This window comes from Astatotilapia calliptera, chromosome 16, assembly GCF_900246225.1.
Source record: "Astatotilapia calliptera chromosome 16, fAstCal1.2, whole genome shotgun sequence".
Taxonomy (NCBI): domain Eukaryota; kingdom Metazoa; phylum Chordata; class Actinopteri; order Cichliformes; family Cichlidae; genus Astatotilapia; species Astatotilapia calliptera.
Window position 1 is genome coordinate 14,438,964 of NC_039317.1, and position 14,271 is coordinate 14,453,234.

Genomic DNA, 14,271 nt, shown 5'->3' on the forward strand with positions numbered 1-14,271 from the left:
CAATGGATATAAAAAAAAAATAAAAAAAAATTATATATATATATATATATATATATATATATATATATATATATATATATATATATATATATATACAATATATATATATATATATATATATATATATACAATATATATATATATATATATATATATATACAATTTTTAAATAGTGGAAGGCAAAAAAGAAATTACTGTAAAAAAACAAACTTGACAGCAAAACAAAAATAAAAACAAATAACCACTGTATCTTTATTAAACTTATGCTTAACCAGGAAGTAAAACTAGAAAGTAGGGATCTCTTCTGCGAGTCCTGGATCTTTTTCAGCACAGGCACCTTTTTACAACGACAAATGTACTTAACCCAAAAAATCCATCACCACACGTAAGACAATTCAAGAGAACTAGGACAAGAATCACATACAATCATATTAATAACAATCAATAATATGATTTCATGCAGCTGCACATCACCTGCAGTATACACCATCACCCACAGGGTACAATTATACTCATACAGTATATTTACACTACTAAATGAATCAACAACATCTTTGTTCCTTCCAGGTGACCAAACAGGCACCAACTTCTTTATCTTCATTTTTACCGTTTTCAAGAAAAGATCAAAAGACAGAAATGTTTCAGATGACTACAGTGGTGTTGCTATGGGAGCTTCGATCCTACGAGAGAAAAGTGAAAAAGGTGAAATTAGAATTTAAGATGAGGTTACGCACACAGGTAGAGAAAAGCACCAAGACATTAGAAGAAAATAAAAAATGAAAGTAGTTAAGACTAAATGAATGGCACTTCATCCACACCTTCAGGTATATTTGTAATCTTTACAAATCAGTCTTTTGCTTAATTTGCAATTAATTAAAAACCCCTAAATGCAGTTCTGTGAAATTGCCCGCTTTTATAGTTTTCTCATAGTTTTGCATAAAACCTCTTCAAACCATTTCATAAACTACATCATTTCAGTGTATGAAATGTATCCATTTTCTGTGTCCTCGGTCAGGATTCTAAACATATTTCAGTTAAAATACAATAACTCTGGAGTCGTTGTAGGATCACAGTGGTGCACTGACTGATACTGCCAACCTAAAGGTGTGGCTGGGATATTAAAAGCCATGCAAGATAAAAGAAGAATAAAACAACACACCACTGGGTCAGAGTGTGTCACTAGCTGTGTGTGGATCTTACAGAAAGGCGGTCGTAGTTCTTCTGGTTGTTACTGCGTGGAGGCTGAATGTCGATGGAGTGGTAGCTGGGAGGCAACTCTGACCAGTCCTTCCCTTTTCCTCCTTTTCTTCTCATACTGTCCTCTTCATCTGAGCTCCAGGACCCGTTGCGGTGCAGGGGAGGTGAGTAGCTCCTCTGCCTACGAGGAGCTCTGCTTTGTAGCTCATCCATGAGGTCATCGCGACTTCGGGCACGGTGCCTGGACGAACTCCCTCTCTCATTCCTTGAACTCCTGTGAGATGCTCTTCCCCGCCTGTTGTCCCTATCCGAATCATCAATGTAATCACGCAGGATTCCCCGCCTGGGAGGAGACGCACTTCTGTATCTGTCTCTTGATCCACGACTGTTGCGGTGGAGACCACCTGCTGAGCGGTTTGTACTCCCACTGGACTGGCTGGATATCCTGAGAGCCCCCCTAGCTCCATCTCCACCACCAGGGCCCCTGCGTGAAGAAAAGCTGGGTACACGCTGGATAATAGGAGGCAGGGTGATCACTCTTCTCTCCATCCCTCTCGTCCCCATCTCATCCAGTGCTGACAACACACTCGGAGGCCCTGGTGTGTAGGAAACTTGTGGAGGAGCATGCTGAGCCTGTAATGGAGGCACATTCTGGACAGCATGAGGAGCCATCCCTGGTGCAATGACATCAAGCCCTCTCACTTGATTCTCGAAGTATTCCAACACCTGGTTGTTACCATGAATGCTGCCACGCACACTGCTGTTGCCATAGTGTAAAGGAGGAGGTGGCGGCTGCTGCTGTAGGCCCATGGGTGACAGCTGCATGGGAGCCATGGCAAAGTTGTGCTTGTTTGGGTAGTCTGAGTATGAATCTGAAACCAAACTGACAGCGATTAAGAAGATAAACAACAACTGTTGAACCTACATGAACTCAAGTTATTCTCTGGACATTTGAAGGGAGGAGTATTGTTTAGAGGAGTATTGCCAAATTTGTACACAAACAAGGAATTTGTCGCAGTGTCATGATGCAAAAAACAGTGGTACAGAAATAGAACATATGGTATTTGCAGTATATGTATAGATATATATTTATATATATTACAAAAACACAGAAAAGGAATATATACTAACTACCTAGAGATACAGATATACAGAGTACAACTAGAAAATAAGAAATAAGTAAGCCTACGATTAAGTGCTTTAACTGAATCTGGTGTGCAATGTTGTTATAGGCTGACTAAATAAGGTTGTTATTGTAGCATATAGTCCAACAGCCTGGGGAAAGAAACTATTCTCATGCCGTGAGATGTCTGTTCTGCAAGGTGCATGAGTGCACAGGGAAGGCAGGGGTGGGCCCAATTACATTAAGAGATTTGATTGAGCAATCCAGTGTCAGTAATGAAAATGAACGAATGGGCTGCTGTCAGTGCTTGTAGGGCCGGTGCATATGTGTTGCATGTAAACGTTTTACAATGAAAGGCATTGTGACCACTGAAATGCTCACATGAAGTGTTGAACCAGTATTAAACACAGACTGTATAAAAAAGACAAAGCCAGTACAGAAGATTCTTAAACCAGTATTCTTTCTATTGGCCAGCAGGGGGCAACTCCTCTGACTGCAAAGAGAAATCAGACTGTATATAATTTTACCGAATAACTATTCTTGCTTTATTGCCTTAGTAAACATTTTTCTGTTTACGTGCTCAATCCCTTGTTTCAACACTTCCTGAATACAACATGAAGTTTATTTTGTGATTTATCATCAGCTTTAAAGTAAAAGAGAAGATGAAGCAGAATATGTTTCAGGTCAGTGCTAAATTATCACGATGCATGTTGTACGAACATGCAGTGCCCTCCGTTTCTGACTAATATCAAAACCAGATTTAAAAAAATACAAACAGGTGTGAAAAAGCAAGAGTGCACAAACCAATGAGGGAGCTTTGAATCGTCTTTTATGTACAGTCTATGGTTTTAACGCTGTTAGAGTAACACAGATACAGACAGGGCAGCATAAGCAGATTCCAACAATTGAGGCTTCTTGCAAAAAAAGAGTTCACGTGGTGGAAACAAACCACATTACAACCAGAGGTAAAATAAATAAATAATAATAAGGGCATGACTGCAATACAAGCCTGCTTCAAAGGTTTCTATTGCAGGTCTACTACCTTCACCAGCTGAAGTGAATAAAAGCTCTGATGCCCATATTCAGAATTCCACATTGTTTGGGGGTTTATTTTACGTCATTGCAAATAAAGGATTAAGGACAAGTCTTATTGTGCTTCCCCTCACTCACCTGAATACAGAATGGGAACGCCCTGGGAGGAAGCATTGGAGCTGATGGGAGCATAAATGGGCTGACCATTCATCCAGGGTAACATAGCTTTCCGAGCTTCTTTCAGCATCTTGTGCTCCATCACAGCTGAAGTCAAAGCACATGGAGCAAGCAGTTCAAAAAGACTGATATAGGTACTTAACCAGCAGATACTGATTTACAGCAGAGGGTAATAATAATACTGCTTGTTTTTAAAGTACACTGGACCATCTCAGTAAATATTCTGTCTTAAAACAAACTGAGGGGAATTTCAGCTTACATTTCTTTACTAATGTATTTCCTCTTTTGTAGCATGCCGTGAGAAGGGCACATAATTACAATGTGTTTGCAGAGTGCATATTTCACATATTTTCGAGAGCACACAGGGCTGCGCACACACACAGGATTATATGAAACACAATGACACATCTGGCAGCTGCGGCGACCTTCAAAAGAACAGTGCTGCATACCATTTACAATTCATGTCCTCGTCAAACATTTAGAAATTTTTCTCTATGGATTTTAAATTAGTTTGATCTATATCTACTCATAATAACTCTCTTTATCTTAGACTACAGGCTTACTTAAAAATAATTAATCAGTTTAAAATTGCAAAATGGTTTATGCAGTAATAATGAGATACGGCGTATGGGTTCTCTCCATGCACTGTGGTTTCCTCCGATGGTACAAATACATGTTTATTAAAAACTTGTGAAACATTAAACTTTTAACTAATGCCTGATTTAGACTTCTGCAGGGAGCCATTGCAGAGATCTACGTAAGTCGCCGACGTCATTGCCCACATTTATACTTTTAAGTGGCTATGTGTTATTTACCATGTAGTCGTATCCCAGTGTTTCATATACAGTGTTGGGGAGTAACGGAATACATGTACCAGCGTTACGTATTTAAAATAAAAAATATGAGTAACTGTATTCCGTTACAGTTTCCGTTTAAATAGGTGGTAATCAGAATACAGTTACTTTGTGGAAATAAATAGAATACACGGCGGTCATTTCTTGTTTCATATGTTAGCCTATGCCCACTCTATGCCTTCTCCAATTTAGGTGATTAAAAACAGTTGGGTGCAGGCTCAGTTGGATGAGCATGTAATCATATGTCGTATAGCTGAGAGAGGCCGGCCTGGGTTTGAGTGCAACCTGCGGACTTTTTTTTCTCAGTTTCCATTCAGGATTAATACATTTTCTCTGATTCTGATTGCTGGAAATCCAAACAAAACACACAATAACAGGCTCTAATGTAAGCGTCCTGTTAATGTTGGTGGCGTCAGTTACATGGACCCAGAGCCAGCATTTCTTACTTGGACACCACATCATAACAAGAATGGGATGGGTGAAACTTCAGTATCTTCGGTGTACTATTGTTGTGTGATTTTTATCACTATTAATGAAGGCTACTCGCCACCAAGCTAACACTGTTAGCTGGCGTTGGCTGAGGTTAGTCCATAGACTGCAGACTGTTAGGCCGTTTCTAAATACTCAAGTACGCAAGTCTGTACTCGCCTTTTCGCTAGTCTGGACTTCGGAAGTTCACACAGGAGTCCGGACTTCCCGAGAACGCAGCGCGATCGTTCTACAATTGGAATGGCAGTGTACTTGATGAGCTATGACGTAGATTTCCAGCTGAAGCCTATTCAGCTGCAGTATTTCTACTTTGCCACATAGTTACATGTTTGAATACTTTTCTGGCAACAGAAGTTTCTTTCTCATGATTTAGTGAAGTGAATCTTCCACATGTAGAGCTACAGCTAAAAATGTACAATCAAAAAAAGCATTTCTTCTACCTTTTTCTGGACAGCAGCATGTCCGAGGGCAACAAGGGCAGCGGACGTAGCAGCAACAATTCTGCGGGCAGCACTGACAGCAGCATATGCAAAAGAGCATGATGAGCAGGAGACCACCGATGATGATTAACAGGACCGTCAGCCAGTCTGGAGCAAGTGACAGTAAAACATAATTACTGACAACATTACTGATATAGCAGTATATTTTACATTTTACTACCTCAAATAACTCGACTTGAAGCGACTGAGGGGACTTACGGAAAACGATGAGCTTGACTTCACGATCCGAGTCCCCTGTTGTGTCACCGGGAGCATCAATGGTGCAAAAATACACACCGTTATCCCACCACATCACCTCAGTGATGACCAGATCAGCAGCTGTTGTCAGAAAACATCACATTAGTCTGAAATGTGAAAGAAATTGAAATACATTTAGACTGTACTGCAGCATTATAGTTATGATGTAATCAAACATACTGTTTCGAATTGTAATTCTGCGGTTCCTGTATTCCGCACCCAGGATGGGCTCATTGATGCCCCGTTTCTGGATGACAGTACGAACGGTGCGCTGGCGGTCCGGGCAGTCATTGGAGGGGTCCTGACCGAGCTGCAGAGCTGCCTGATAGGCTTTAGGAAAAAAAGGAAATTATTTAAATAGGAATATAAGTACATATGCTGCTTAAACCACTGAAAAACAGTCTGATAGGAATTAAAAATATGAAGGAAAATTAAACAGTACACACAAAGATTAAAAACACACAGCTGATGCCTCAAACCTGTGTAAAATAAAAAAAATACAATTTTTATTTAAATTTTTATGAAAATATGCATAATGCAGAGCCTTGCAGGCTGAAATTAGACATGTCTGTAATTCTGTATGTGTTGGTGTGAAAAGGAATGCAAGGATCGGGTGTGTCTATATGCACACCACACTGAAACAGGGCAAACACAATGGAACCACTGCACGCTTGTCATGATCTCTGGTATGGACCCTGGGATTTTCAGCGGTGTCGAGTTGTGGGTTTTTTGTTTTTGTATTCTTTGATATTCATAATGGTTTCCCCTCTATTTGTATTTGTATTTTCTTGGTCTCTTTATGTTTTCTTGTTTTGTGCTTCTTAAGCACATGCTGGAGGTTAACTCCTGTTTTACTTGAAGATTAGTTTTGTTCCCTGTCTGTCCTCCCCTGATACCCTGGTTGCTTTCACCTTTTGTTGATTAGTTTTCACATCTCACTTCTCATCTGTGTCCCATCCCCCATCAGTCCTCTGTGTATAAATAATCCTGATTACACTTTTTCTTTTATTGTGCTGTCACTGTATCCCTGGGGTTGTTCCCTGGAAACTTTGGATGTCATTTGTTATCTCGCTGTGGATTTTGTACTTTGAATTTAACCATGAACCTAAAAAGGTTGTTTTTTGTTTTCTTAGGTTTTGCATTTGGGTCCTTTACTAACAACCGTAGTAATACTTAGCCCAAAGTTAAAACTCAGATATGCAATGTTTGGATCCACTGTGCATCTTTCTGTTTGTCAAAATATTTTTGAAAATTACTGTTGACTTATTTGAAATGTTGTCCAGCTGAATTAAATTTTAATTAGTAACTTTTTGAATAACTTGTGTCGTGTTCAGGGTGCTCCCCACCTCTCACCCGGGGCTCAAGGCTCTCACAACCAGGGCCCTATACTACAAAGCAAGATCAACATACCTAAGTTATCTTTCTGTTATCTGGAGTCACTTAAACTAACACTGGCAATCTGGATAAGCATTCAGTGAATCTGGTTATCAGCTCGCTAAGTAAACCCATCGTTTCCCCTGCTTGCTGACGTGAAAGTGGCAGCATCTGACTAACCCCACTGATGGGTACCGGGAGCAGAGCGGCTAATTTTGAATGGAAGATGAAAACAATAATATTAGAAACATATTATTTATCAAAATTATTACATTTTTATATTTTCTAATTAGTTTTTATTTTTATTTCATTTTGATTACTCACTCGCTTTTAATTCATTTCAGTGTCAGTTAACTTGCAGAGCGGGCTTGTCTCAGATTAGTTTTTAATTATTGAAAATGTTATATATATATATATATATATATATATATATATATATATATATATATATATATATATATATATGAAAATAAGGAAAACATACTGTTTGATAACATTTTGAAATATTGACTTACCTTTTTGTGCACAGATAGCTACAACTGATTTACTTTGCTGTTAAGACTGGTTTGTATCAGGATCTAAGTCAATATTGAATACATTTTTGGTAATTTATAAAAGACTTGCATATTTGAATCCTTTGGTCTACAATAATAGAAACACAGGATTCTGAGACCAGAAAAGGGAGCTCATATCCTGAATCCTGTGCGGCAAAGATTTGAGCAACAAAAGGAAAGAAAAAGGGGTCAAAGTTTCAGTTAAATATTAAACAAGGTGATCCACAGGAGTCATTCATCCAGTCGGGCTGAAGACTAGAACTGTAAAAGCAGAAATTACTGCCTCGCTGGTATACGCCTTCACCAGCAAGTCACGTTGCAGTTTTTGTCAACACAAAATTATAAAAGTATTTTAACTGAAGATTGAAGGTGATTCTAATAAAACAAACGCTGTGGCCATTACAAAGCTGGAAAGTGCTTCAGGCGTGGATGCTGACAAAATGAAACTACAAACTATGAACACACCAACAAAGCACAGAAAGAGTCTAATCTGTTAATATCTGCTCATTTTAAAGTACGTGTATCAACAACGTACCATCCTCTTCTTCCACCTGTAGCCTCACCTGTGGAGTAGTAATCCAGTACGGGGTCTTTACAGAAGGATTTGAACTTCCAGGAGACCAGGACGTCCTGCTGGTTCGCTGAGGTTGAGTAGTCACAGCGCAGAATCACAGAGGCAAACAGCATCGTCCTCCTCTCCGTCTCTGGAACATTCACTGTAACGGACAGCAGCTCTGACACAGGAAGGGAGAATGGTGAGATTGGACTTTAAAAACTTAAACAGCAACAACTGATTTGACACACACACAATTGGAATTGATATTCCATCAGCCAAAAAAAAGACTTCGTGCGATGGCTGCTGAGTGATGGATTGAAAAGAATCTGACCAAACTGGTTAACAGTTTACGCTTGAAATGCTTAACTGTGCGCAGATTGTACTCTATTATTACAAATAATAACAGCCTTCAGTCACGATCTATAATGGCAAGTTTTGGAAAACAAGCTGATGACAAAAAACATCTGCTGATGGACAAATGTATCAGTTAAAGTTAAAGGTAAAAACTTTCTCCTCAGTTATCCTTGAACGATGCCAGCTTTACTCAGTAGATTTATATCTCAAAATACAAGTCCCCAATCAGTTATTTTCCACAGTTTATTATCTTTGTTCCGTCCATCCATCCATCCATCTTCATCCGCTTTGTCCGGGGCCGGGTCGCGGGGGCAGCAGCCTAAGCAAAGAGGCCCAGACCTCCCTCTCCCCAGCCACCTCCTCCAGCTTATCCGGGGGAATACCAAGGCGTTCCCAGGCCAGCCGAGAGATATAATCTCTCCAGCATGTCCTGGGTCTGCCCCGGGGCCTCCTCCCGGTGGGACATGCCTGGAACACCTCACCCAGGAGGCTCCCAGGGGGCATCCTTGTCAGATGCCCGAACCACCTCAGCTGGCTCCTTTCGATGTGGAGCAGCAGCTGCTCTACTCTGAGCCCCTCCCGGATGGCCGAACTTCTCACCCTATCTCTAAGGGAGAGGCCAGCCACCCTTCGGAGGAAGCTCATTTCTGCCGCTTGTATCCGCGATCTCGTTCTTTCGGTCACTACCCACAGCTCGTGGCCATAGGTGAGGGTAGGGACGTAGATCGACCGGTAAATTGAGAGCTTCGCTTTTACACTCAGCTCCCTCTTCACCACGACGGACCGGTGCAGCGTCCGCATTACTGCAGCTGCAGCCCCAATCCGTCTGTCGATCTCCGGCTCCCTTCTCCCATCACTCGCGAACAAGACCCCGAGATACTTGAACTCCTCCACTTGGGGCAGGAACTCATCCCCGACCCGGAGTGGGCACTCCACCCTTTTCCGGCTGAGAACCATGGCCTCAGATTTGGAGGTGCTGATCCTCATTCCCGCTGCTTCACACTCGGCTGCGAACCGTTCCAGTGCGAGCTGGAGGCCCTCACCCGATGAAGCCAACAGAACCACATCATCTGCAAAAATCAGAGATGAGATTCTGAGGCCACCAAAGCGAAAGCCCTCCGCCACTTGGCTGCGCCTAGAAATCCTGTCCATAAAAATTATGAACAGAACCGGAGACAAAGGGCAGCCCTGGCGGAGCCCATCACCCACCAGGAACGAGTCCGACTTATTGCCGGCAATGCGAACCAAGCTCTTGCAACGGTTGTATAGGGATCGAATGGCCCGTAGCAATGGGCCAGACACCCCATATTCCCGCAACACCTCCCACAGGACACCCCGAGGGACACGGTCGAATGACTTCTCCAAGTCCACAAAACACATGTAGACTGGTTGGGCAAACTCCCATGCACCCTCAAGTATCCTCGAGAGGATAAAGAGCTGGTCCAGTGTTCCGCGACCAGGACGAAAACCGCATTGTTCCTCCTGTATCCGAGGTTCGACTAACGGACGAACTCTCCTTTCCAGCACCCTGGCATAGACTTTCCCAGGGAGGCTGAGGAGTGTGATCCCCCTGTAGTTGGAACACACCCTCCGGTCCCCTTTCTTAAAGATGGGGACCACCACCCCGGTCTGCCAGTCCACAGGTACTGCCCCTGATCTCCACGCAACATTGCAGAGGCGTGTCAACCAGGACAGCCATACAACGTCCAGAGCCTTCAGGAACTCGGGGCGGACCTCATCAACACCAGGGGCTCTGCCACCAAGGAGTTGTTTAACTGCCTCAGTGACCTCGCCCCCGGAAATTGGCGGGTCATTCCCCTCATCCCCAGACTCTGCTTCCTCCTCGGAAGACGTGTCAGTGGGATTAAGGAGGTCCTCGAAGTATTCCTTCCACCGCCTGACAATTTTCTCAGTCGACGTCAGCAGCGCTCTGCCAGCACTATACACAGTGCAGGTAGAGCACTGCTTTCCCCTCCTGAGACGTCTGACGGTTTGCCAGAATCTCTTCGAGGCAGTCCGAAAGTCTTTTTCCATGGCCTCTCCGAACTCACCCGAGTTTTTGCTTCAGCCACTGCCCGAGCCGCATTCCGCTTGGCCTGTCGATACCTGTCGGCTGCCTCCGGAGTCCCACAGGCTAACCAAGCCCGATAGGACTCCTTCTTCAGCCTGGTGGCTCCCTTCACCTCTGGTGTCCACCATTTGGTTCGGGGATTACCACCACGGCAGGCACCAACCACCTTGCGGCCGCAGCTCAATGCAGCAGCTTCGGCAATGGAGACGCTGAACATGGTCCATTCGGACTCAATGTCCCCAGTCTCCCTCGGAATGCTGTTGAAGCTCTGCCGGAGGTGTGCGTTGAAGATCTCGCGGACTGGGGCCTCTGCTAGACGTTCCCAGCACACCCTCACTACGCGTTTAGGTGCACCAGGTCTGTCCAGCGTCCTCCGCCGCCACCTGATCCAACTCACCACCAGGTGGTGATCAGTTGACAGCTCAGCCCCTCTCTTTACCCGAGTGTCCAGAACATATGGTCGCAGATCTGCTGAACAGGGTGTTCGTTATGGCCAAACCGCCATGGCACCGCTCGGGTTCAGATCAGGGAGGCCGTTCCTCCCAATCACGCCCCTCCAGGTCTCGCTGTCGTTACCCACGTGAGCATTGAAGTCTCCCAGCAGGACAACAGAGTCTCCAGGTGGAGAACCCTCCAGCACCCCCCCCAGGGACTCTAAGAAGGCTGGGTACTCTGAACTGCCACTCGGCGCATAAGCGCAGATGACAGTCAGGACCCGTTCCCCGACCCTAAGGCGCAGGGAACAAACCCTCTCGTCCACCGGGAAAAACCCCAACGTACCGGTAGCAAGGGGATATTAGGATACCCACCCCAGCCCGCCGCCTCTCACCAGGGGCAACTCCAGACTGAGACAGAGTCCAGCCCCTCTCCAGGAGACTGGTTCCAGAGCCCAAGCCATGTGTAGAGGTGAGCCCGACTATATCTAGCCGGTACCTCTCAACCTCACGCACTAACTCAGGCTCCTTCCCCACCAGAGAGGTGTCACCTCTCTGGTGGGGAAGATAACATTATCTTTGTTATAAACTAAAATTTGTTGATGCACTAAATGTTAGGAACTATGTGAAAAATGTCTTTAAACCATTTCTGCAGTTAATATTGCGAGTCTTCTTTTTAGAGATTGTTCAATCCAAAACTTAATATCTTCTCATCACAGAGCCATTTTTAAACTGAAGAAGACACTTTCTAATAATAATAATATGAATATGAATTTATCTCCTCACTATAATAATAATAATAATAATAATAATAATAATAATGGATTGCATTTATATAGCGCTTTTCGAGAACCTCAAAGCGCTGTACAATTCCACTATTCATTCACTCTCACATTCACACACTGGTGGAGGCTACAGTTGTAGCCACAGCTGCCCTGGGGCAGACTGACAGAAGCCAGGCTGCCATATCGCGCCATCGGCCCCTCTGGCCAACACACTATGCAAATAATGAATACTGAATACATGATACTGAATTACAGGTTGTAGATTTTCTGGTTCCCACATGTCAGGCTAACGTGTAAATGAGCAAAACCCAGTAGGAAGATACTTAGGAGCAGAGACTATGTTCATATTTCTACTTATAGTTGAAGTTGCTTCTTTTATTAAGTTTGAGCTGAAAAGTGTTTGTGATCATTGAGCTCTTAAAAGTATTTGGTACTTTTTTCCTTTAAATCATAGCTGCGTTAACAATCTATGGCACAAAATACTACAGTTCCAATAAACAAGGCATCTTCAAATTACTTGTTTTCATTGACCAACAGTTTAAAAACAGTTTCACTAGCGGTGGAGTGTTCTCCACATGTTCTGTTCTCCACAGAATATTTGCAATTATTTCCTGCTCCCCTTTGTCTTTAAAAAAAAATCAAACAAAACATGTTTAGATTAACTGTCATTTTGGACAGTTACAGGAAGTCATGATGGGTATATTAACCAGTCTGTGATACAAGTGGAAAGCATGTTAAAAAGATGATACGTGATAATTAAGTCAGCTGCAGTGCTACTTATCTGACAAAGATTATTTTTTACTGTGTGCTGACATAATGTGATACATTCAGTGTAAAGCTTGCACAGTATTACACTGAGCCACACCTGTGATCATGGGAACCTGTTTCATGAACGATATCAAGCTATTTTATACAATTACAATACAATACAATTTTATTTATATAGCACATTTAAAAACCCGAAGGCACACCAAAGTGCTTCACAGTAATATGGAGAGTCAACATAAGTCAAAAACAGGGTACACATCGGGCACAAGCACAGACAGGATAGAGGCACTAACAGACCAGGAGAGTTAGATAAATACAAAATATGCTACGAAGACAAAAACAGCAGTAAAATTAATAAAAATAATACATTTAATAAAATCTAATAAAAGATTTAAAAGTTTAAAAATTAAAAGATTTAAAAGGGTATTAACTGGTCGGGAAAGCCAAGTCAAATAGATATGCTTTTAATCTTGATTTAAAGGACTGGATAGAGTCTAAGGCTCGAATAGAAGCAGGGAGGCTATTCCAAAGGTTGGGTGCAGCTGAAGCAAAGGCACGATCGCCTCTGGTGTTCAGTCTACACTTAGGTTGGGCCAGGAGTAATTGACCTGATGATCTTAATGCACGACAAGGAGTGTACAAATTGAGGAGGTCAGTGAGGTAGCTGGGCGCAATGTTATTCAGGATTTTAAAAGTGAGTAGCAAGATTTTAAACTCAATGCGATATTTGATTGGTAACCAGTGTAGATCAACAAGAGCCGGAGTAATAGGGTCAAATTTTTCTAGTGCCAGTAAGAAGGCGAGCCGCAGCATTCTGAACGAGTTGCAGCCTTCGAAGAGAGAAGGCTTGGAGACCACAGTAGAGAGAATTACAATAATCTAACCTGGAGGTCACAAAAGCATGGATAAGTTTTTCCAGGTCCCTGTGTGGTATATAATTTCAGCCATAAGCACTCTTGCCAAACAGGTAATTTTTAAATTCTATTGATAAAATCCCTTCATAGATCCTGTTGAACACAGTCTATTAGCCCATATGAACATCTTGGCACTACAGAAAAAGGCGAACCAGTGGTTTAAGGTTAGAATAATCGGATTTTAAAAGTTTAAAATGGTCTGTATCTGTTATTTTGACTCATTAATCCAAATAAGTCCTCAATTATAGATGACCGCTGTTAGTAAATTATTATTATTAATAAACTGTTAGCTGAAAGTTCCTTTCCTTTAAAAATCAATAAAAACTCAAAAGAGAGGGGTTAACATAAACGTCGCTTTGGCCCTCTTTTGTTTACAGCAACTTAAACAAACCCCCCACGGAAAAGTAGTGGAGCGGTCACGTGACCACAGGTCGGCCTTGTCCTGTTTACACCTGCCAATAATTAACTTTTAAAAATTACTGCTAGTTTCGACTTTTTTGCTTTAGTCGACACACATCTCCATTTAGAGCGACATGTATGAGGAAGAAAGTGCGTTTGCTGGAGAAACCTTTAAAGCCTCACCTGTTGGCAGGCGAACCAGCAGAAGCGCCATCAGGATCATATTTCGCATCTTGCTGCTCTGTATCCTCCCGCGGAAGCTCGACTTCTTTTACTGACTGAAAATCCACAAAAATCCGGAATGTTTGTAGGAAACCGCCTCGCACGCGCCGCTGCACATACTAACGAGACTTCAGTTAAGCTACAACGTCAGCCCGCTCGGCTGTGCGGCTCGTTTGCGATGAGAGGCGAGTACCGTAGTTACAACGTAACAACCGACAACCTTCCAGTAAA

At 42.7% G+C, this 14,271-nt stretch overlaps 1 protein-coding gene across 1 annotated transcript; it reads right to left on the reverse strand.

Moving 5' to 3' along the window:
- Positions 1-201: 201 nt before the first annotated feature.
- Positions 202-14,271, reverse strand: ildr1b (immunoglobulin-like domain containing receptor 1b). The gene is made up of 8 exons (XM_026145749.1): positions 14,002-14,271; positions 8,101-8,271; positions 5,790-5,939; positions 5,571-5,690; positions 5,313-5,459; positions 3,491-3,616; positions 1,201-2,069; positions 202-680 (listed from the first exon to the last, which is right to left on the reverse strand). Exons 1-8 carry the CDS (start codon positions 14,048-14,050, stop codon positions 642-644), a joined length of 1,671 nt encoding a protein of 556 aa, XP_026001534.1. The 5' UTR covers positions 14,051-14,271; the 3' UTR covers positions 202-641.